A 25,472-nucleotide genomic window follows, 5' to 3' on the forward strand; every position below is an offset into this window, starting at 1 on the left:
AAAATTCGACAACCTTAAAATCGAATTTTATGCGTACTTTTAAGTGGAACTCGATACCTTTAAAGTATATATTCTAACTACCTACTTTAAAAATAAACAGTATTTATCATTTTTGCCCATTGTTACAACTTTTACTAATACAAATCATTCTCAAATCTCAACCCTAATGAAAAAAATAATGAGAAACGGGTCAACAAAGGTTAAAACGAATAGGGCTAGTCGGTGGAACAAGAGGGTGTTTTTGTAATTTCGCATTTTTGGCATATATTTTTTTGCAAGTGCTTGCTCTTAATAAAATTACATCTAAGCTACGATTGAATCCAACCTTTCATTGCTTTTTCAATGCCAAGAACGTGAAAGAAAAGTTAAGAATAATGGCTAGTTCTTCCGTGGATGCAATCTCGGTATTGGTATATGTAATTCTAAGAAAGAGCATATATGTATATAAGGAATTTGCAGTATTGATGGTGGACTTCCTTCCAGTTATGGTGTCAACAATCCGATTTTCCCGTTTCTTTTTCAGGCCAACTACGGTGGTTTCAGCCAGGTACTCTCCCATGTCATCCATGGTGGCTCGACATGATCGGTAGTGCTATACAAAAAGGAAAAAAAAAAAAAAAAAAAATACCATTGTGGTTTATCAGTATAGTTATATCATGTAAGTGTTGGCTTTCTAGCTCTCATTTTCCTATTTTTGTCTGTGCTAGTTAGCTAGTTTTTGAGTTTATTTGATGAGTGCTATATATGATTGGTGTAATAATCTCGGAAAAATGATAATTCATTTGGGATGATGAATCTGTGTGTGTAATATTAATAGTCAAGAATGATGTTTCTTGTTCTCTTCTGAGTTCATTCACTTGGAGTAATTTTTTTTTTTTTTTTTTTGAGGGTTTGATGATTATTTCTCGTTTGCTTTTGCACTACATGCATGATATATAACATGAAGGGTGAGATAACTAGTTTCCCAACAAAACATGATACGTGTTCCTCATCAAATCATACCAGTGAAATGTGTTTGTTTGGATTCATTGAAAAATGGGCAAAAGATATTAGTTATACCAAAGAAAAATGAAAATTTAGAAAGTTATAGATATAAGAATAAACTTACCAGTCAACGGAAAGAAAGCTAATTCAAATATAGTAAAATACTGTTTTCAGACTACAATTTTGTGTTTGATTTTTGTCTTCCAAGAAAATCTATATGGGGTTAGTTGATCTACTATTTATCAAACGACTATGGGCATTTGTTTAATCATTAACACTTTTTTTGTTAGAATCTTAGTGAAGAATTGCTAGCACCTAAAACATTTTGATTCTTCAAGAGAAGTGCAATACATGGGATTTCATCTCCAACCATGGGCAAAAGATATAGTTATACCAAACAAAAATAAAAATTTAAAAAGTTGTACATGTACAAATAAACTTATTAGTCAACGAAAAGAAAGCTAATCTAGATAGAGTAAAATACTGATTTCAAGTTACAATTTTGCGTTTGATTTTTATCTTCCAAGAAAATCAATATGGGGTTGGTTGATCTACTTATCAAATGACCATAGGCATTTGTTTAATCAGTAACACATTTTTTTTTTTTTTTTTTTTTTTTTTTAGAATCAGTAACAACTAGTAAAGAATTGCTAGCACATAAAATATTTTGATTCTTCAAGGGCAGTGCAACTAAATGGGATTTCATCTCAAACCATGGGCAAAAGATATAGTTATACCAAATAAAAATGAAAATTAAGAAGTTGTACATATACAAATAAACTTATATGTCAATGGAAAGAAAGCTAATCCAGACAGTAGAATACTGTTTTCAAGCTACAATTTTGTATTTGAGTTTTATCTTACAAGAAAATCTGTATAGGGTTGGTTGATCTACTTATCAAATGACTATGGGCATCTGTTTAATCAGTAACACTTTTTTTTTTTAAGAATGTAATCAGTAACAACTAGTAAAGAATTCTAGCACCTAAAATATTTTGATTCTTCAAGGGCAGTGCAACTACATGGGATTTCATCTCCAACCATGGCTCGCCAGTCCACTTGTGTTATTTGGTAGTTGTGAAATTTCATTCAAAAACTACTTCTATTACTATATATCTTGCCAAAATCATGCTTTTACTCAAGTCACATTATCCTAGCATACATGTTGTAAACATCAAAGTATAGATGAATAACAAGCATTTTCAGTTGGAAATTATTCACATATCAATTATTATAAAGGTAAAATGAATCTATGCTAATTAAGTTGGGGAGAAGCAAAATGCTTAAAGCATAGTTACATAGTGATTGGATTTTGAAATATTTTTTTGTAAAATAAGCACATAAATAGGGAGGAGGGGTTGGAAATGTACTTTTTTTTTGGTTGACACATTTTGGGTGATTTTGGGTTCGCATGTTTTTGCAATTGATGAGAGAGAGAGAGAGAGAGAGAGAGAGGACTATCATTTTGTGGGTTTATAATTGCCAGTTTGCCAATAGTGATAGAAGTAGCAAGGCATTTCATCCTCAATAAACAAAAAGTTTTATGGTTGATTGATATTGCTCATCATCATTTAGTTGTTATTAAATATATATATATATATATATAATATTTTTTTCATTGTTGTTCATATGTATAGGATCGATATCAATATCAAGTTTATAGGTTGTTTGTGATATATTTATTAAGATCTTTTCCATTTAGGATAATCTTTGTTTGGCATTTTCTTTATTTATCTATTGGGATAACCCATATTATAACATTGGAATGATTTGAAACATGTCATTTCAAGCAAATTATCTATGGATTAATTGGCAAATATATGTGAGCAAGCGAAGTATAGTTCTTCTTCCCAATTATGTATCATACATCTATACTTCTAAGCTCTAGTCATCTCACATGTTATCTACGTTTAGATATATTTTTGGGTAAATTCAAGATATAGAGTACTGTTCAGGCAAGCAAAATCTTCTTTATCAATTGTTGCAACTTGCATCCTTTAATTTTAATTGTTTGTTTCATGTTTTTGTTACACTGGTTTGGTTCTCTTTTGCTGCTTTGCAGTGCGTACGTGATGATTTGCCATCCAGTAATTGAATTTCAAATTCCATCTATTTGAATGTGCTACTTACATCATAGTCTTACACCATGCCTACTTTGTGATGATGATATATGGGAGTCACAATATATTGTCTGGCGTTACTGCTCATCAACTTCGATGTTGCTTGCAGGCTAGCAATACCTGAGACTGAGAGTTTACTAATTTGGAGGAACTTAGATATGCATGGCGGGACTTGTTAACTCTTTTATTTCTCAAACATGGATTTTGAATCTGAAATGTCTACCATCAGTATCTGTAGTTTCCATGTCAGTTCTTGGCCAAGTTGTTTGCTCCCCGTATAGCTGCATGCATTATCAAAGAGGGTGGACATGAATAATTTTTGTTTGGAAAGTTAGGACCACATTTTACTCTAAAATGCTTACAGGATTGTGATTAGTGTTATATCAACAATATAGTAAATGAACTTTAATTGATTTCTTGTTTTGTGTGAAGTGTAACATTTATTGTAAGTTTGTTACGAACGCTGGTGTTGAAGTTGAACTACATTAGCGTAGCATTTTGATCTACTTTGGTCCATCGTGGTCTACTTCTGTCTATTTTGGTCTACTTTCGTCAATTTTGGTTCACTCCGATTAACTTTGGTCTATTTAGTACACTTTAGTCCATTTTAAAAGGGTCAGACTTAGGTCTATTGTCCAGTAGTATTGGATCCATTGAGATGATGACATGTGTTTACTTTTAGACACGTGTCACCATCTGACCGGGTCCAGTACACTAGACCTAAACCAAGTTCATTTTAAAAAGGGTTTGGAATTAACACTTATGAGTCTTCTAATTAATATTTTCATTTTTTAGTTAACCAAAAAACAAATAACTAGTTAGTAATTTCATTTTAGCCCATATAACTAGCGTTAGTATGTGCAAGGTGTCATAATAGTAATGTATGTAAGCGACTTACTGGCTCCTACAGTTTGTCTCCTCACCTTTCCCTTACCATTTAACTGGTGTCATTGCTAAGTCAGTTCTTGAATTAGGTTACAAGCTTATTTTGTATCTTTTGTGTGCTTTAAATTTTAGGGTGAATAAGTTAGTCCTAGGTGGGTCTGAGCCAAATTATTATTTCCCATTGCTAACCAACCTTCCTTATGTGATGCCCGTTTGTTGATTCCTAGACTGGGCGTCATTGTACCACAAGTTTGCAAAGTCAAATTTGTGTTTCTGATAAAGCATAATATCAACCATTTTTAGTTCAATAGGACACTATATTTCAATGGAGGGAGATCATAACCTTCCTTATGTGATGCCCGTTTGTTGATTCCTAGACTGGGCGTCATTGTACCACAAGTTTGCAAAGTCAAATTTGTGTTTCTGATAAAGCATAATATCAACCATTTTTAGTTCAATAGGACACTATATTTCAATGGAGGGAGATCATTTCCTTTTTCTCTTCCTCCATTTCTTCGCCTCCAACTCTCTAACCATACTATTAGTGTCCATTTAATTGGGTTAAAAAAAAGAAGAGAGAGGATGGGGGCAATGGGCTCCTATTTTGATGGGCCTATCTCCTCTCTGGTCTTTTATGTCTTCTGATCGACTTGCTTCTCCTCTCTCTTCCATTCTCCAAAAAAAAAAAAAAAAGAAAAAAAAAAAGAAAAAGTGAGGGGATAGAAAATGTTAGAGAGGAAATGGAAGATGGATTAATATTATTTGTCTGATAGAGAAGAAAAGTGAAATGAGAGGAAAAAAAAAATGATAATTATTTTCTATTCGGGTCTACCATTTTTAATTTTCTCAAAAAGAAAATACTTTAGTGATTTGATAATAGTATCTCTTTCAATACCTTTCCCCCCATTTTGTCTATTTCCTTCACTAAATTCAAATGAAAAATATCACTTTTTTTCCTCTTCTTCCTTACATTTTCTTTTGTATCATTTCTATAAAATGAAAATTATTCAATACTCTAGGACCACGATAAGTAATTTTTCTCTACCTAATAAAGTCTTAATACTTACCTAATTTCTTAGTTCAAGTGGTACCTTTCCAAGCACAAAGTGTCTTGGGGGTTCACAGCAGGGTAGGGGTCTAAGTTGCAGTAGTAACATTTCTTAGATATTCTAATCATTCTCACAAAAAAAAGTAAAATTCTAAAAAGTTGTGCATAATAAGCTGAAAATAATCTCTCTCAAACAAGCTGTGTTACCCACAAGAATCAAGAACCCTAATTCATCTGTCTAGAAGTCCTATTTCCATCTAGCACTATATATATATATATATATATATATATAGAATAGGCTCCTAACATGTTCAAACAAGACATTATATAATTGGGACTCTTAAGTTTGGCTCAACTAATTCAATTAATTTTTTTAGAAAAACTAATTCATTTAATAAGGAAACTGAAATAGGGTTTTTCATTTGTACACATCCATGCATTTCAATAGTAGTGTTTGGCTATCATAGTGTTTAGACTTCAGAGGAAGAGTGCACCATAATGCCACCTTTTCAGCAAGAATGCTATAATGCCAAACAAATATCCAGATCAAATTCAGAGAGAGAGAGAGAGAACAACAATGAACACAAATAGATTAACTGAGAGACAACGAGTTGTTGTCTCATCGTTTTTAAAGACCCTAGCAACTTATTCAAGCAGAAACCTTGTATAGATATGATATTGAAGTTTTTCACTAGCATTAGACTTTGACATGATACACCACTAGTTAGTACAAAATGTGAACGAGCAGACAAAGACATTTATGTCCACATTGAACTTGAGGGCTTCACATCTTAGAAACCGAGTAATCCATGGCATCTACAAGGAAATCTGCAACCAAAAGATTACATATTTAGTGAAAGGGCCACTGGCAATGAAAAAAAGAAAGACCATTAAAAGAATTCGGTATGACATGACAGACATGTCATTGCTTTGCCACGGCTGTCAACATGTTAATGGAGTAAGGTATACTACAAATTTAACTACAAAAACTTAACAAATTTTTGTGTCACCAATCACAAAAAAATTCAAAGTTTGTAAGCCTATTGTAGTAAAATTGGCAGAAGTTTTGGCATTTTCCATTGAAGGACTGAAGGCTCACCTGCATCTTCCTTGGTGAAGCAGAGGGGAGGTGTAATTCTAAATACATTTGAATAGATTCCGCCTTTCCCTATCAATACTCCCAATTCTATAATGGCAAAAGAGTTCAATTAGTATCTACAAGTGAGCCAAAGCCTAGAGAATAGCTGATGAGAGAAATGCAGACCTTTCATCTGGTCCAATACATGCAAAGTTTCAGCCTTTGCAGGAGTTTTCAGCTGGCGATCAGTGACAAGTTCAACTCCTAGCATGAATCCTCTTCCCCTAACGTCCCCAATAACTGCAGAATATCAATAAAGTAAAAAAAAATTCTGATTAACTATATACTCATACAAAAGTTTAAATGCCTAAATACAAAAGATGAATGAAGAATGTTTACTTTCATATTTGTTCTTTAGTGCAGTTAGTCTGTCTTTCAAGTATGACCCCACAACATGTGCATTCTCCTGAAGATTTTCTTTTTCAATCACCCTCAAAACTGCAAGTCCTGCGGCAGTGCATACTGGATTCCCACCAAAGGTGTTGAAGAAATTGCGGCGAGTCAGGACCTTTGCAATCTCAGGTGTGGTTACCACTGCCCCAAGGGGAATTCCATTTCCAATGCCCTGCAGATACCAGTGAAGAAAATCAGTCAAGGTAAGCCAGCCAAATTCTAATAAAATGGTCCACCAGTTTGATGAAGCAATGGTAATTTGAATTGAAGTGAATGGATGATTTGTAAAATCTTCATTTTGTGCTTTTAGTATGTTAGTTTGTGAAAATTATATGTTAGCAGTTGAGCCAAAACAGTTGTACAAATAATAAGTAAAAAAATTGATTAATGAAAGTTATGAATGCAATCCTAGCAAACTGCTTAGTAAGACAAGTCAATAATAGTATGCCATGTGAAAAATAATGAGCTTCCGCACCAGATCAAAGGCATCAAACCCCAAAAAGTTTTCAAAGATGATAAAAACACCTATAATGTTATCGTGCCAGAGAGCAATTCTAGGGACACAACTATTTTGCAACTTACTGAAGAAATAAAGAAAAGAAAAGAAGTGAAAATAAACCTTTGCCATTGTCACAATGTCGGGCGTGACCCCTTGAGCCTCAAACGACCAAAAGTGGCTCCCAGTGCGAGCGAAACCAGCCTGAACCTCATCAGCAATACAAAGGCCTCCTGCTTTCTTTATACTGCTATAAACAGGAGGCAAGTAACCAGGGGCCAATTCTACAATCCCCCCCACTCCCTGTCATACATAAAAAGGATGTTAAGAGGATTATGAATAATGTCAATATGGAAGGAACTGCGCAATTGGAGGTAGATAATGTACCTGAATTGTTTCAGATACAAAAGCAGCAACATTGCCAGAAGTTCCATATTCAATGAGATCTTGGACATCTTTGGCATACTTTTCTCCATCTGAACCAAAAACACCTCTGTACGGGTCTGGATTCAAGGCATGATGGGTTCCAGACTGGTGGCCATAGCCATAAGAAGAAGAATAGTAGCAACATATTTCTTATAAGTACATCAAATTTAGATTACGTGGCTCCATAGACTAAAAAAATAAAAGGGAGATGCATGGAATGCCATCATTTAAGGATGGAAAAACTTCAAACTATTTTAAGAGCATCATTTATCATTTATTAGTGTTCAATGTTCCTGATTTGTAACAAGCAATACCAGAAAGCAGAAAGTTCTAAATTTTAATATATTAATGAAAGGAAATTACAGAAGTACAATCTGCTTTACAAGCTAACATTAAGGGGGGTGGCAGATTGTCAAGACAGAAACAAAAGGAAACATTAGAATCTAAAGCTAACTAAACTAAACTAACATTAAAACCTCAATAAAATAAACTAAAACATTAGAAATTTTACTTGCTCATGTGTATGAATAGATTGATAACAAAGTTAGTGGCCTACTTAACCAAAAAAAATTCAAGAAAACAGAAAAGTCACGATTTGCCACAAACCAAATTCAAGAAAGCAGAAAGTCCATGATTTTTAAAGTTACGGCCTACTTTAAAAAAATATTTTAAAAGCATCTTTAATCAATTAATTAGGTTCTATCTTCTATGCTCCTGATTTGCCACAAGCTAAATCAGACAACAGAAAGTTCTAATTTTACTTGCTTATGTGTATGAATAGATTGATATCAAACTATTTTTCTGGTAAGGTAGCTCTCTCTATTTGGTGGGATAAACTCAGACAAATGAGTATAAAATTAAATCACATGGCATTTACTCATTGAGTTGATAACCATGGATTGATTTTCTATTACTTGTTACAAGATATTATTTCTGCTATTGTCTCTATCTCTAAAGAAATGATTGTCACATTTCCCTTCCCAACAGAAACAAAAAATTTTGATGTAGACATAGCAAGCTAGCATTGGCTTAACATCTTTATCATTTGATGTCAAAGCACGTTTTCATATTAGCATAATGATCATAGTGGCAATTTCACTATCCATTATAATGCTTGGTTCAATAGCTATGATTGTGAAGCGGGGAAAAAACAAAAAATAGTAGTGAATGTCCAATTGGACTGAGTTTTGGTAGTGTTGGTAACATCAAGATGGGATTACAGTATGCCTCACCAGCTACGATGTGACTTCTTCACAAGTCACCTAACAAGTGAACTATGAGATAATTAAAGATCTTCTACCTTACAAAATCTCTTTGGTCCCTTTTGGCTAATTCATAGATGAGCCCCAAAGTGCACAATGAGTCATGAAAACGAAAGTTGATTGTCTTTTGTGGACAGCCCTAAAAAAGAATTTGACTTTTACTCTATTTTTGCTATAAAATAAGATAATCAAACTAACAAGTTTACATGAAATTTTAAAGATATTAACGATGTCATAAGAACACTCATCATAAGCTATTATGAACCACATGTTTTTTAATGGCATTTTCAGTAGTCCTCCTCACTCCTCACATACATCAAAAGCCATAAGTACAAAACTACTAAGACAGCGACCACATTTAGTATTAGTATGTACTATGTACTCCTTTTTGTTTAATTTATACATTGATTCTACTCTTTTAACCCATTCTTGAAAAGCTAATAGTTTAACTTATTTTTTTAGCAATTATAAAAAAGTTAAACAGGGCTTAAAAAAGCTAGTTGCTAGTGCTCCATTTAAAGTGTGACATGCAGTGATAGTGAGACGCAAAAGCATTTTACATCTAAGTAAGCAAACTATCTGGCAATTATGTGACACTAATTCGAAACAATTTGTATTCAATAAAGTTAAGGTCAACTTCATAAAATGAAAAAAAAAAAAAAAAGGTTTAAAGTCAAGTTATGATTCAATTCATTCGAAAAAAATATTCCTAACCCCTGACTATTTAGAATTCTTAAATATAGGTTTTGTAATTAATGAGTAAAAAATTATTACAGTCGTATTTCAGATAAAATACCATCACCCAACTTAGACCATCTAAAATTATGTACTTTGTTACATATTATTTGTGTGTCACACACATTTTTGGGGTTTGAGAAAATGGAAGAAGAAAGAGATAATTGTAGAAGAATTTCATTGAAAGGAAAGGAGAATTTTATTATTTACCTGAACAACATTGTATTTCCAAACGCTCTGTCCTGTGGCCCCCATAGTTCCAGCGGCGTTTCCATGGTACCCGTTTCTAAGTGATATTATGTCATGGGACCCTGTATACAACTTCGCCATCATTAAAGCCAACTCATTCGCTTCCGTCCCAGAATTCGTAAACAACACCACCTACAAATAATAAAACATAGTCACAAAGTTATACACAATTCTTAATAAAAAAAAAAAAAAAAAACACACTCCACGTATAAATTACTTCAACAATCATCTATATCGTCAAGAAACATAAAATAAATTTGACGTGTATTTCTTGTTATACAACAACACTCCTGGGTTAGTTTATTTATTAAAAAATAATATAGGTAAAAATACAATTCTATATATATATATAAAACCTTTAAAACGTGCATCTAACTTATAAGTCAAATAATCTTAAAAAAAAAAAAAATTATAGCAGGCTTTGAACCCACAAATTTATTAGTAATCATTTTTGGTAAAAGTATATAGGTAAACACTTATAATTTTTACGAAAACCAAATTATTTTTAACAAAAATTTTACCAAAAAAAAAAAAAAAAAAAATCCTTCCAAATTAATCTACTACCATAAAAAAATAAAGTTGCTACCAAGTTTCCTTAGAAAGCGTTAACAATATTGGGAAATTATTCCATATTTAGTAGTAATATTTTATTTTCATGACAACATGTATCATGCATGAGAGAAAAAGAATGTTACTCTCGAAATATTGAATAATTACTAATAACAAATAATAATAATATATAATTATTATATGTACGTTAAGATCGCCGGGCAACTTGGAAGCAAGGGCCTCGGCAAAGTCAGCGATGGCGGAGTTGAGGTAGAGGACAGTGGAGTGTTGCAAGCGCTTGGTTTGATTGACAATAGCCTCCACCACGTCCGGGTGGCAGTGGCCACAACCCACCGTAGCTATTCCTCCAAAACCGTCCAGGTATCGCCGGCCTTCATCGTCGAACAAGTACTGCCTCTTCCCATCTACCACGTTCACCTGCCCAATCATACATGAATTCAATTAGTATTCACAATCATAGAACAAAATAATGCTAAAAAAACCAATTGAGAAACAATCATCAGTTCATTTAACGTATGATCTTTGATCATCTAGAGATATCATGAGATCTTAAAAGCTTAAATTTTTTGGTTGATAGAATTAGTCCAAATTTTTGTTGGATGATAGGAGATTTTATTAAAACCAATTGAGAAACAATCATCAGTTCATTTAACGTATGATCTTTGATCATCTAGAGATATCATTAGATCTTAAAAACTTAAATTTTATGGTTGACGAATTAGTCCAAATTTTTGTTGGATGATAGGAGATTTTATCGAGATAACTCGAGCAAATAAGGAAACATATTGATAGGAGAATTTATCGATTGAGATAATTGAAACCCACATTAGTCGGGATTAACCGAGTCCTTATTTGACCATAAGATTTTTTTTTCAGTTGAGGTAATTGAAACTCGTGTTTTCAAAAAGTGAAACAGTGAAATGCATGATTTTTCAGAAACAAGAGATAGAGAGAAGGAGGAGGCGGAGGAGGAGAAATGATCAGGTGTGGGTGGGTGAGGGACTTACAGGTTTCTTGTATAAATGATACAATGAAGGGCTGAGATAAGCTTTTCGCTTGGCCATGATCTCATCGACGGTGGGACCATTATAAGGCGGAGGAGAGTAATCAAAGGGGGGCATTTTCGGAACAGTGACATCATTTTCTTGAAGAGAGGCGGTCCTCTGGGCTAGTTGAGAGAAGCAGCGTTGTGAGCACAGGGAAATTTTTCTCGAAAATACCCTTCTCGTTAGAATTCCCTGCATTTTTAAATTTTAATTTCCTCGCTGCCTCTCTATCTTTCTGATTCCTCGGATTTGGTTTTTACAATTTGTGAGGGAATTAAGATTCCGAGAATTCAGGACTATTATGTTTCGGGTGTTTGTCTTTGGTGGTGGTAGAGCTCTAAAACTAAGCTAGGCCGAGAAAGAATTTATATAGAGGATTACAGAGGGCAAGGTAACACTGACGTGTCCTATTATGATTGGTTATGGATGATTTTACCTAGTTACCCTTTGGTATATTAAGCAATTACTAGGATAACGAGCGATACTAAAACATCTTTCCAAATTGAGTAACGCTACATACAAAAAAAAAAAAAAAAAAAAAAAATTGAATAACATTTTTTACACCATTTAATATGACATGTTTGTACTTTCTCAAAAAAAAAAAAAAAAATGACATGTTTGTACACTAGCTGGATCTCACCTGAGTTAACCGCTGACTATACTGTTTTACTTACTATTAACGGCCAAAATGGTCCAATACCATGTTTTTTTAAAATTTTTAACAACAGAGCACTGTTTCGGAAATAATTTGGGATCTACCACTTTTTGTGGTACTCGAGCTCACCAAGCTCGAGTACCATCTTTTCATTGGTCAACATCTTCTCAAAAAAAAAAAAAAAAAAAGTTGCCCGAAAACGGCACTATAGGGCTTAAAAACGCCACTATAGGGCCCCTTGAACCAGGTATGGGGGTTATAAAAAAATTTTGAAGGAAAACGCCGCTATAGGGCCCGAAAACGTCACTATAGGGCTTAAAAACGCCACTATAGGGATCCCAGAACAGAGCGATTACCCTTATAAAAATTTTTTGCAGGAAAACGCCGCTATAGGGCTATAAAACGTCACTACAGGGATTAAAAACGCCACTATAGGGCACCCAGAATATGGGCCAATCACACTTTTAAAAAAATTTGCAGGAAAACGCTGCTATAGGACTTTAAAACGTCACTATAGGGCTTAAAAACGCCACTATAGGGCTCCTTGAATATGGGGCGACGGTGGAATGGAAAAATGTGGTACTCGAGCTCACCAAGCTCAAGTACCACAAAAAGTGGTAGATCCCAAATTATTTCCGAAACAGTGCTCTGTTGCTAAAAATTTCAAAAAAACATGGTATTGGGCCATTTTGGCCTACTATTAACAGCATTATTATTGGTAGTGCTAAAAAGTTATATTGCTATTTTTAACATTACCAATTCTAGAAAGTAAGCTACAATAGTGGAGCCAAACTTAAAAATTTTAGCTCTTTATCTATAGTACACAGCTATTTATAGTTGCTAAAGTAGAAAAATAGTATTTTATTAAACCTCTCATAAAAATAATGTTTCTTTCCCTTTTTATTTATTTATTTTGGGTTACACACTTTCTTCTAACCAAGTATCAGGCATGTGTGATACTCCCTTTGCATGTGCTTGGTTTTTACCTTTAGCTCTGCTCTTTTTTTGCTGGTTTTTGATGGGTATTGGTTACAGTGGTGGAGTTGTGGCTGCACTGGTGGTTTCCATGGCTTTGATGGTGGTTGTGGTTATGTTTTCGCTGTGGAATGAAATATTATTTTATTGTAGTGTTTATATTATTTTATTGTGTTAAAAACTAAAATAAAACTAATGTTTGATGTTTTGTAAAGTGAGAAGGTAAAATAGATAAAGTAACTTTTTATAGTACCACATAGCTAAAAAAATAGCTCCACTAATGTGGATGCTCTAAAAAGTTACCACATTAGGTGTCAAATTTGTTGCATTATATTAGACTTTCTCTTCCAAATTATGTTGAAAAATTGCCATATTTATAATCACTTTACAAAAATTGTGAATGTTTCCTTATTTTTCTATGTTTTGCTTTGCTTGAATGCTTTTGTCACAAATGGATCGGAAATTATAATGTTACTGTTTTCTGATAAATTTGTTTTGTCCGTTTATCTTTTTTAAACAGTCGGAATGAATATGATATGGACTTTAGAAAATGTCGTATTGATTTATAAAACATTAATTGCATATTTCTCTTAATAATTAATTAATAATTAATAATTTTGCGATGCAGTGACAATATATCCTTTAAATTTTAAAGTTAAAGAATATTCTCCCAGGAAATATGTTGGACTTTTCTGTTAAATTTAACAGGAATCTTTGTGATATTGATTATGGGGTAAATTACTTATTAAAAATAATAAATAGGACATATTACTCAATTTTAAAGCTTATAAAGGACTTATAAAAAAAAAAAGCGTATAAAGGATATTGGACTAAGAGATTTCTTTTTTTTGAGGGAACAATACTAAGAGATTTCAATAAAATTTAATAGAAAATTGAAAGAAAAAATTCTGTTAGACAATACCTTTAAAATGTTGGACTTTTCTGTTAAATTTAATGGGAATCTTAATGATATGGGGTAAATTGCTTATTAAGCATAACAAATAAGGCATTTTGGTCAATTTTAATTTGGCATAAATGCACTTTTGGTCCCTACATTTTGGGAAAATTTCTATTTTAGTCCCTACATTTCTATTTTACCACTTTTAGTCTCTAAACCAATTAACGTGTGACATTTAAGTCCTTACTGTCATCCAACTAACAAAAAAAGTTGACATGATTGACGGTACATTAAAATAATAATTACAAAACTATTTTGGCATTAAAAAAGGCCACATCAGCATCTAAATTTTTAAAAAAATAAAAAAATAATTTTAACTAAATAAAAAAAATTACAAACAGAATTAAAAACAAAAAATCATATGAATGGAGATCTCAGATCTTTGAACAAGAACAATAAGATTAGAAACCCATAAACTCATAAATTTCACATTCAAATTATCAAATTCCTATTTCAAATTCATCTTGATCATGAACACACAAGAACAACAAACCCAAAATATTCAATCCTAAGAACAAAAGAATAGAAACCCAAAATATTCCAAAATTTGTACACAAATTCTTCCACAAAAATCAATTGTACACAAACACCAACCCAGATCTGAATGGTTTTTTTTTTTTTTTTTTCTTTCCTTTTTTATGTTCTTATCAGAAGCGGATCTGGGTTTGGAGCAAATCCAATGGCACTGTTTCTGGGTTTGGAGTAGATTTGTGTTTGGGTTAAAAAACTCCCAATACATTTCTTTGCCACTTCTTTCATTTCAATTGAGCCAAAACTAAAAATGGCTGCTGTTGCTGCTTCCATTTCTTCAACGAGCTTATTCTCTCCCTACGCTCTTGCTTGCCCCAAAACTCACAACCCTCAACCTCACAAGCTCTCCAATTCCAATTCCAAGAGAAAGCAACCGCTACGAAACCCTTCAGCTCCACCCCCACGCACCGACGACAGAGAGACGTAGCTCCACCCCACACTCTGTCGAAGGTTTGACATCCACCCACACTCCGACGCAGCTCCACCCCACACTGACGCCAGTCCGATGAGTTTTCTCCCTTTTCTTCTCTTCTCTCACGTTCGCCCACTTTGAGCTTTGCATGTACCCAATCCACCAAGGCAAAAATCTCCTTTACGCCGGCAAAGCCATACCCACCTCCAACGTCTTCGATCTGTTGTGGGCGAAGTCAATCTATGGGTTTGGGTTTTGATTTGTGGATGAGGGGCATGACTGATTTGGGTCTGGGTTTTGAGGAGCGTGATGTGTAGGTTACGATTTGGGTTTTGGTGGTGGTCGATCTGAGATTTTGGGTTGTCACGGTGGACATCAGCGTGGGGTTGTGGTGCTGTGGGTGGACCTGGGTTCGTGGGGCTGTGGGTAGCAGCTTGTCGTGGGTCTTGGGATTGAGATCTGTGGAGTGGTTGATTTGAGTTTAATTTTTCTGGGTTTGAGAAGTCCTGGGATTGAGTTTAATTTTTCTGGGTCTTGGAATTGAGTTTAATTTTGTTTTTTAATTTATTTCTTTTTTTGGTTTAAATTTTCTGACATGGCTTTTTATAAAAAAAATTAAAATGCTGACATGGCATATAAAAATGCCAAATAATATTTTTTTAATAATATTTTAATCACCACGTCAGCGCCACATTAGCTAATAGGGTGTTCTGTTTGCCACATCATCTTTTCATGTTAGTTGGTTGACGGTAAGGACTTAAATGTCATGCGTTAATTGGTTTAGGGACTAAAAGTGGTAAAATAAAAATGTAGGAATCAAAATAGAAATGATCCCAAAATGTAGGGACCAAAAGTGCATTTACGCTTTTTAATTTTTAAGGCTCAGAAAGGATTTATTTTTTGGTAATGAACTTTGTAATTTGTAATACCTTTATAAGTAGATTCCTATAAGGTGAAGTTGTAGCTAGAAGCCTAGATGAGATTTTGGAAGCATAATCAGTTTGGAGAATATTCCATCTGTTGTTGGACTGTAGAAGTTTCTTAAGATGCTTGGAATACAACGAGAACTATTCATAAAGGAAGAGCCTATATTCTCAAAAAAAAAAAAAAAAACCCTATGCCTATATTGCAGAAGGAACCATAATTCATGAAAATTTTAACATGCACCCGTAAAATTAAGAATTGCCCATTGGTACTTAATTACTTCTATCATTTATAATATATATGTATATATATATATATATATATATATATAAAACCGAAGCTTTTGAAACTCCCACAATTTTCCATGTTAGCATTATTTAAATAATAAAAACAAAAATTATAATTTTACCATAAAATCGGAAAAAAATATCTCTGTCACTTAAAAACAAAACCCGATAATACTTCTTCTTCTTCTTCTTCCCCTTCTTCGTCCTCGTTCCACTTCTCTATCATTCAATACACGCCTCATGGTCAAACCTTCGCTGTCGTCCAAAACATTCTCCGTCGTCCAAAACAGACCCTACGGCCAAAGCCCTTCTCCATCATCCAAAACCCAGACCCATATTAGCTCCAACAAAACCCGATCTTCAATACATGCCTCACGATCAAACCTTCACCGTCGTCCAAAACAGACCCTACGGCCAAAGCCCTTCTCCATCATCCAAAACCCAGACCCATATTAGCTCCAACAAAACCCGATCCCATTCCCCTTCTCTGTCGTCCAAAACACCTCTGAAGTGATTCACTCCAATCGTAGATATAGGTCGGCCAAACCCCTTCTCCGTATCAGACCATTCTCTCTGTATTTCTCAATTAATCTTTTTCTGTCAATTTATGGATTTTGTCTTTAATTAGGTTTTTCTATCATTTTAGGGATTTGACTTCCTAACCCTTGGGTGTGTTGGGTTTTGGCCGTCAACTGCAACTGAAGCCAGTCTCCTCTATAAAGGAAGTCCAAACTCGAGGTAAGAATTCTGATTTGCTCTTCAATTGAAAACCTACCTCCCCAGTTATTCTTCCAACATACTGTTCTTTCTCCACTTCAATTGTTCATGGAATTTTGTTTGTGGTTTTGACTTACTAATGGTTGTATTTATTAAATAGTTGTAAATCCTTTGTCTTTTAATTGTATTACTGATTCTTGGGGGAAATGTTTTGATGATCCATGTTTAGTTTATCAATTTATCCGTAAAACTGTATTTGGTACTCCAAGAACCCAGTTTTGGTCTGTACAAAACACCCGTATCTTGAATGTGTTTGGCTTTTGATTAGGAAGCTTCTATACAAAAAAAAATTAGATGGTTCTAATGTGAAATGAGTCTGCCATCATGATATGTTAGATAGTTGATGCAAAATCTGTTTTATAACTTATATTTATGACAATGATGGTTAATATCTTAGACATTGTTACCTGACCAGGGTGTAGTTATATGCAAAATGGGGTGCACTGACTTGACCTTTTTTGAAGGCTAGGTTATTTCTGTTAGTATGCTGGATTATTTTTATGTGTGTTGTTTCAAGTCCACCCTTTGGAAACTATGTAGATATTTATGTGTGCTGTTATCTATATTTGTTAGTGGGAGTGAAACTGTGGAGCACTTTGGTTTACTAATCTCTTTAAATTGTGTTATTTTAATTCAAAACTTTTGAATAAGGTTCTAAATGATGTATTATAAATTTTTGGGTGTCAATGTCAGTTAGTTACTATTTTGTTATATTAGATGTTACCCATAAGATAATTTTAGACAAGCTATGAGTTTTCCGTGTTTGAAAAACTGAATCTTTATCCAAATATATAGAGGCTTAAAAAGTAAAATTCCATTTTAAATTTGGGGATTTAAAAGGATTTAGTTTTTGGTATTTTGATCAGTTGGTTTTGAATTACGTGATTGGGTTAGATTTTGTTTTAATTAAGGTTTTGATTTAGACTTATTCTTCTTCATCTACTGTAATTTCAAAAGGTTGTTTATTCATTTGAATGAAATTGATACCTCTTTTTGGTTGTTTAATTGTTCTGATAATGATTGATTTTGTTTATTTGTTTGGTGTTTTCAGGTTCCCAAAGCGGTTTATTTAGGCCTCAACCTCCGACTCATGGTTTGAGTTTTTCACAAAGACAGTGCTCAGTAAAGGCGTTACACGCTGAGCCAAAATGTAATGATTTGATGGCCCCTGGTGAGTGCAAAAGTTTGAGTTTGAATTTTTTTTACAAAGTCATTATCTTTTTCAATCATTTGTTATTATTTTAATGATTTAATTTGATTGGAATATTTTTAGACTTAAAGTAACATCTTAAACTACAAATGAAAAATGCATTCAACAGAAGAAGAAAAATAAATCAAGATGATTTTGCATATGTTATATATATTTCACATCTATGTAAAAACTTTCCGCACATAGCGCGGGTTAGCGACTAGTTTATATAAAATTGAAGACGTTTAATTTTTGATTGACTTCATAATATTTTACTATATAAATTTTTAAGACTTCATAATTTACACATCATTATTTTATTATGTATTTTTTAATTGATTTAAAATTTTATTTTATATTTAAATATTTCATTAAAATCTTACCAAATCATATTTCTTTATAGAATAAATAGTCATATATACAAACACAATCATAATAAATACAATACTTATTAATAATTATCAAAATTTCATTTATAGACAAAAATGAAAGAGAGAATAAAAATCATATTTTTCCAAGTTTTTATTGCATGAGTTATCTATTAATAAATACAAGAATTATTAATAATTATCATAATTATTAAATTTCATTTATCGTAATTATTAATAATTATCATAATTATTAATAATTATGATAATTATTAAATTTCATTTATGAGTAATGCTACAATTATAAACTATTTTATAACATTTTTACAAAATGTTGATGTGACCAACTTCTTATTGGTTTTCATCTAGACCCACCGTTAATATCACTTTTCCATTTACTAATAATCACTCACCATATCAGTAGTTTGTAAAATTTTTTGTAAAAAAGTTTGTATTTCTAGTATTACTCTTCATTTATAGGCAAAAATGAAAGATTATTTTGTCAAGTTTTTATTGCATGGGTTATCTATTAAAAACAACAGTAATTATTAAATTTCAAATTTAGGTAAAAATACTATTACTAAATGTCCAATTTATCAACTTTCATTTTTAGACAAAAAAAGTAAAAGAAAAAAAATAATATTTTGTTAAAATTTCTCATGCGTTGCACAGGTTAATGACTAATATATATATATATATATATATATATAAAAGAATAATTGAAGATGCTTAATTGTTGGTTGACCTCATAACATCTAGCCATATAACTTTTTGAGGTCTAATAATTTTACATGTCACTTATTTAATATGCATTTTTAATTGATTTTAATTTTATTCTATACTTAAACTCTCCATTAAAATCTTAAGTTATTTCTTTAAATGATAAGATATATACTTTCATATATAGACACACACAATATCAAGAACATTGTAACTCAATTGGTTGACACTTTTTAGCATTTTTTAAAACATTTGTTTTACTTTTATCAAATTAAGAAAAAATAAAAAACTATTGGTTAAAAAAAAAGAAAGAAAGAAAGAAGGATTGCATGTACAGTCAGCACTGTTTTTTTAGGTTATGTCGCCATAATAGGGATAACTTAAAATATTTGTTTTGGAAGGGCTCTTACGTTTGTATTATTATTATTATTATTATTATTATTATTTTCACATGAAAGAAGTGGAATTGTTTAAAGCAATTGGAGATTGTTAAAAAAAAAAAAAAAAAAACAGAAATCGAAAACTTTCTTTAAATCTGAGTACTATTTGACAATTTTGCTTCTTGTTGTTGTTAAACGAAGCATGTATTTAAAGGAAAGAAAACAAGGCTTGTCACCAAGGAGTATTATTAACTTTCGTGGGGGAAGGCAACTAATCCAAGGTACACGCATATATCATGCCTCGCTATTTCTAGAAGCATTCCAAGATTCTCTCTTTAGAATTAATCAGATCCAAGTTTTCTAGTAATTTAAATAAAAACCACCGCACACCTTTGGCATGATAATTATTCTATAAATATAAGTGTTTGTGGAGTGTGGGGGATAAGGGCCGGTTTAAGTCTCTAAGAGGAAATTTTACACACATATACACATATTAAACTAGAGTAGAATTTCTATCTTGTATAAAAAAAAAGTAATTTAAATAAAGGATTTTAATTTGTTAAGTAATGGTTCAAACAACCATAAAGTTACATGGTTATTAAATATGTCACATAATTCAAGTACACCGCAATCATACGTGGATAAGTGTAGGAGCAAAACATATTATAAAATTGGGTCAAATTTGAAAAAAAAATTATTTTTAATTTTGGCCCTATTATAAAATTGCGGGTTAAATTAGAAAAAAAAAATTTTAATTAAAGATTATAAGGTTTATATGAGTACTAAATATATATTTGGAGTGATCATCATATGTTTTGCTGACAGTTGTCCTTAAGTGTTAGAAAAACTAGAGAAGTATTTCAAGAAGTTTTTGGGAGGCCATGGTCCCCTAATTAAGCTCCATTGCAATATTGTTCATGGATAATCCCTTGTATATTGTCCGCAATGTGTTGATAGAACTTTCAAGAAAACTCTATCATTTCTAATGGGCTCTTTAATAAAATAGAAGCGGTGAAAGAATTATATAATACTACAGTAGGATTTAGTGGTTTCATCTTTTAATTTGTTAAATTCTTTTTTTCATTAAATAGGTAAAATTTGAAGTACAAGATATAATGAGATTAAAATTTCAAAAATTAATTCTGACCTGTTCTCAAAAAAAAAAAAAAAAAAAAAAAAAATCAAAAATTAAAGATAAAAAATTTTTAAATATAGAAATTGAGAAAAAAAAAGGGTAGCGGAGAAGAGGTTATCTTTTAAAATTAACAATTCTTAATTGCAATATAATTGTGAGGATGTTTATTGCAGTTATAATAATTAAACAGAGAATAGACTTGAGTTTTTTAAAATCAGGTAGTTTTTTTCAATAGCTTTTATTTTTAATATTTTTGTTGGTTTTTTCCTAGTGTCTATGTAATGGGATCTTTGCAAGCGAGCAAGGTGACTAGTACTGGATGACTCGAAGCCTATCTAGATGGATCAAAAAGATGCTTACGGCTGATATAACGTAAGTATCATGATTCATGAATACTCAAATGTTTAATATTTAATGTTTAGATTATTAAGGTTTGTACCACGAATATATCCTTAATGTTTAGTTTAATATATATATATATATATATATATAATTTTTCCTTACAATAAGTGTCATTAAGTTATAGACCTCGTGATATTGTTTAGATTTTACTGGATTCCAAATATAATTTGTAGGGCCTAGATTCGAGTGCTTCTTCTATTGGATGAGTAGACTCAAAATCAACTAGCCCAATACAATAAATTTTATAGAGAATGAGTTTAAGAACTAGGTCTTGGTTAGGATTACAACAACTAGACAAGATTATGTATGGATTGAATAACAAAGATATAGACTAAGATATGAAATTCTGTCCTTGGGCACTTCGTCCGAGGAACTTAGTGTTCTTCTTTTTTCTTCAGTGCTAGGTTACAAAGGTTTCTAAGATCATGCAAATTGTTCTCGTATTCTCCTTTTTTCTCTTCCTCCTGATTTTCGATCCCCCATTCTTGGAGGATCTCTCACATTATATATCTCCTTCCAATCGATCTTGGCCTTCCATCTGTTGATCATGCAGGTCATTACTCGAGTGCTCGTCCCATCAGCCACCTTCCCAAACCCTCTGTAAGTTGCGGCAACCAAGACCGCACTGTTCAGGGGTCATTTTCTCATTAATGTGGCCAGAACGTTAGTTGGGTGCATTTAATGCAGATGTGACAGTTTCTCCTTGAATTGCTCCTACACCATACTCCCATGGGTGTCCTACTGTACTTATCCTTTTTCTGGGGGCGTTCTGGGAGGCTGCCTTTGACGGCATGCTGTTTTTTCCTTTTGGGATTTGGAATGCTGAGAACAGGATCGTCCTCTACAATGTTTCTAGGCTATTTGGGCTTTCTTTGTTCGTCCTCGGCCATTTCTTCCTCCTCGGCGTGGGCCTTGGGCTTAGTATAAAGTGGGCCGGGGTTGTCAAATTCTTTGGCCCCACATAATTGTATAACATCTTAAAAATTAATTGCTGTTTTTTTGAGAGAGTTTCAACTTATGGTCGCTTTTGATGTAACTCTTTATTATCCGACTAAGACATCAATCAGTTTTTAGTTTATGCGGAGATTGAACCCCAGATCTCTTATACAACCATCATAGACTTTACTAGTTGAACTAATTGGAACCCACAACTAATTGTTGTTTTAGCTTAACGATAAAGCAATCATTATGAAGTTGACACCAGGGCCGGCTCTAGTATGAAAGCAAGTGAGGCGGTCGCCTAAGGCCCCAAGTAGAAAAAGGCCCCTAAATTTTGGCCAATACAATAATTTTTAATATTATAAACTTATTTATTAAGCCCAAAAATATTAGCCAATAAATAAAATAACATTTTTTATCAAATAAAAAACAAGAAAAAAGAGAGAAAAATGTTACGTCCACAACATTTTTCATAACAAATCCTAAGTAGAAGGTTGTTACTGGCTGTTATTGGTGGGAAAAAAAGTAATTTCAGTGGTCGGTTTAAATTAGAACTAGTAACAACTTAATATTTAGGATTTGTTATGAAAATATTGTGAATATAACACTTTTCACAAAAAAGAAAAAGAAAAAAAAAGCAATATACAAAGAATTTCACAATAGTTGAGCTAGCAAATTTTACTAGTTTTCATCTAAGTCTACCACTAACATCACATTTTTACTTACCATTACCAATCTGCCACATCAACAATTGTGCAAAGTTTTGTCAATTTTTTTGTGTCTATAGATTTTCTAAAAAAAAAAAAGATTTTACATGGTTAATTAATAATTTTGCATCTAAAACAAGATTATAGAATTTAAGTAATATTAATTTTTTTATAAAAAAAAATCATATTTAAATATATGAAAAGTCTCAAGTCAATTTTCGCCTAAGGCCCCTAAATGCATCAAGCCGCCCCTGGTTGACACCATAGATTGAAATACTATTATATCTAAAAAAAAAAAAAAAAAAAAAAAGAAGAAAAGATAACACCCCAAAAAGGGTACATTCATTTATTTTATTAAAATATTAGTGTGCATTATCTTTTTATGAAAAAAAGGAACTTGCACCCTAAAGTCCTGGCTGTGATGAGATTCTTGACCCGATTAACATGGTCGAGTTTAAGCTGATTGTGACCAGAAAACGAATTCCTTTTCAGAAAACAAGAGGGTGTGTGGTTCTGCTACTCGGATATATAGTGGTTATGGTCTTTTGGCTAAATTTGGAAGTATGATTCTACCCCAATAATTATTATGGCGATTCCACACACATGATTAGCCAATAACAAGAGCCTCTCATAATATAAAATTCAGAACTGAAAGCCAAAATGTACCTGGTTAATAATATAGGCTAGATGAGAACTAAATTGTGGATTCTAATGTACCTAGCCCCTCTTTTTTGATCAAATTCTAGGTGGGGTTTGGAGTTGCTCTAAAGATAACTACTTTAAGGGGGCACGTAAAGCTTGTTTATGCTGGCTAAATGTTAGCCATTGTTTGTTGAAAACAACTATAAACAAATCATATGGAAAACAAAAATAGTACCACAAGTCATAGACAACTTAAAGTCTGTGTGACCATGGCAATAATGCAAGTACCATAATCATTCCCCAAGATAATCATGATTGTAAATTTGTAATGACGGAGTGCAAGTGCGTGCAAGCATAAAAATAAGTAATGAAACAAAATGGCTCCGGTGTCTCGACATTTCAAGCTAGTCAGATAACACCTTTTATGTGCTTGCCATGTCGGATTCCATCTTTCCCTCTCACTCGTGATTTTGTTTTGATATACATCTTGGGTTAGATAATATTTTTGGGAAAATTACAATTGAGGTGTTAATATAATACATATATGTAAACTACTTAACCTAAAAGTTTAAGTCAATGAATTTATGCCTAACTATATTACATTAATCGTTCACCATTGCCATTGTTATCAAATGTTGACTTCACTATTTAACTAACCAAACCACTTACATGCAATGTTTTAACAAATCCAAGTGTCACGCGTTACCATCATCTTCAAGTCCTATTTGAATGAAAGTTTTTTTTACTTAACAATCCAAGTATCACGCATTACCATCACAATTAAGTCTGATTTGAATGGAAGCCTTTTTTTCTCTTAACAATCCCAGTGCCACGCATGACTTTATATTTGAATGGAAGCTTTTTTTCTTACAATCCAAGTGCCATGCATTACTATCACCATTAAGCCTAAAGTAACGACGCACCAATTGAGCGCCTTTACCCAACCATGAATGAAGCAAGGAGGAAAGCCACCAACATGCACAATCACCTTGACCCATCCCTAGTAGAACTTTTACTCAACTCAAGGCTGACTCTATAGTATAGACAAATGAGGCCGCCTAAGGCCCCCAAGTAGAAAAATGCCCCCGAGTAAAAAAATGCCTTCAAATTTTAACCAATTGAGTTATTTCTTTCATTGTAATGGTATTAATTAAACCCAAATATTAATCAATAAATAAAATAATATATTTTTATCAAAGAGAGAGAGAGAGAGAGAGAGAGAGAGAGAGATGCTACGTTCATAACATTTTTCATAACACTTTCACAATAAATTCTAAGTAACAGGTTGTTACTGGCTGCTATTGGTTAGCAAAAAAGTAATTTCAATGGTAAGTTTAAATTAGAACAAGTAACAATTTAAAGGCTATGATTTTTTGTGAAAATGTTGTAAATGTAGCATTTCTCCAAAAAAAGAAAAGAAAAAAAAGAGCAATACACAAAAAATTTTACAATATTTTTCACAACAGTTGAGTTGACAAACTTTTACTAGTTCTCATTTAAGTCTACTATTAACACATTTTTACTTACCACTATCAATCTGCCACATCAACAAGTATGAAAAGTTTTGACAAAATTTTTGTGTCTATAAATTTTCTTTTAAAAAAAAAATTATATGTGGTTCATGTTAATTAGTAATTTTTTTGAATCTAAAATAAGAAAATAGAGTTTAAGTAATATTTAAATATTTTTATAAAAAAATCAGATTTAATTATATAAAAGGCTTCAATTCATTTTTCACCTTAAGAACCCAAATACATTAAATTGCCCCTAACTCAACTATGAGTGGATAGAAGTCTTTCTTGTTCTAGGGTGGGACCCAATAACTAACACTTTTCTAGTCAAACTATGAATTCTAATACCCCTTGCCAGCAAAAAAATATTTTGACTAGACTCCAATTAAGGAATTGATATAACATATATGGACATCACTATTTCTTTTTTCTTTTTAAAATTCAATTGGGAGGAGGGAGTATTTCAACCTGGACGTTTTTGTTGGAAACACCCAGAGATGCTAGTTGAACTGCAAGACTCTAACTACATAATCCAAAAACTTAGGTAAATAGTTTGGTCCAATTGTGTTATATTAACCACCCCACTCATACATGAACATTACATCAAT

At 32.4% G+C, this 25,472-nt stretch overlaps 1 protein-coding gene and 1 long non-coding RNA gene across 2 annotated transcripts; one reads left to right on the forward strand and one right to left on the reverse strand.

The window, feature by feature from the left end:
- Nucleotides 1-209: 209 nt before the first annotated feature.
- On the forward strand, nt 210-3,610 carry LOC126692508 (uncharacterized). Its single transcript, XR_007645034.1, has 2 exons — nt 210-658; nt 3,214-3,610. It is a non-coding gene; the product is annotated as an uncharacterized LOC126692508 (long non-coding RNA).
- A 1,996-nt stretch (nt 3,611-5,606) lies between these two features.
- LOC126692507 (alanine--glyoxylate aminotransferase 2 homolog 2, mitochondrial-like) lies at nt 5,607-11,700 on the reverse strand. The gene is made up of 9 exons (XM_050388133.1): nt 11,314-11,700; nt 10,493-10,723; nt 9,698-9,868; nt 7,452-7,595; nt 7,188-7,367; nt 6,515-6,740; nt 6,302-6,415; nt 6,137-6,223; nt 5,607-5,865 (listed from the first exon to the last, which is right to left on the reverse strand). Exons 1-9 carry the CDS (start codon nt 11,548-11,550, stop codon nt 5,822-5,824), a joined length of 1,434 nt encoding a protein of 477 aa, XP_050244090.1. The 5' UTR covers nt 11,551-11,700; the 3' UTR covers nt 5,607-5,821.
- Nucleotides 11,701-25,472: the final 13,772 nt, after the last annotated feature.

The sequence above is a fragment of the Quercus robur genome, chromosome 7, assembly GCF_932294415.1.
Source record: "Quercus robur chromosome 7, dhQueRobu3.1, whole genome shotgun sequence".
Lineage (NCBI taxonomy): Eukaryota > Viridiplantae > Streptophyta > Magnoliopsida > Fagales > Fagaceae > Quercus > Quercus robur.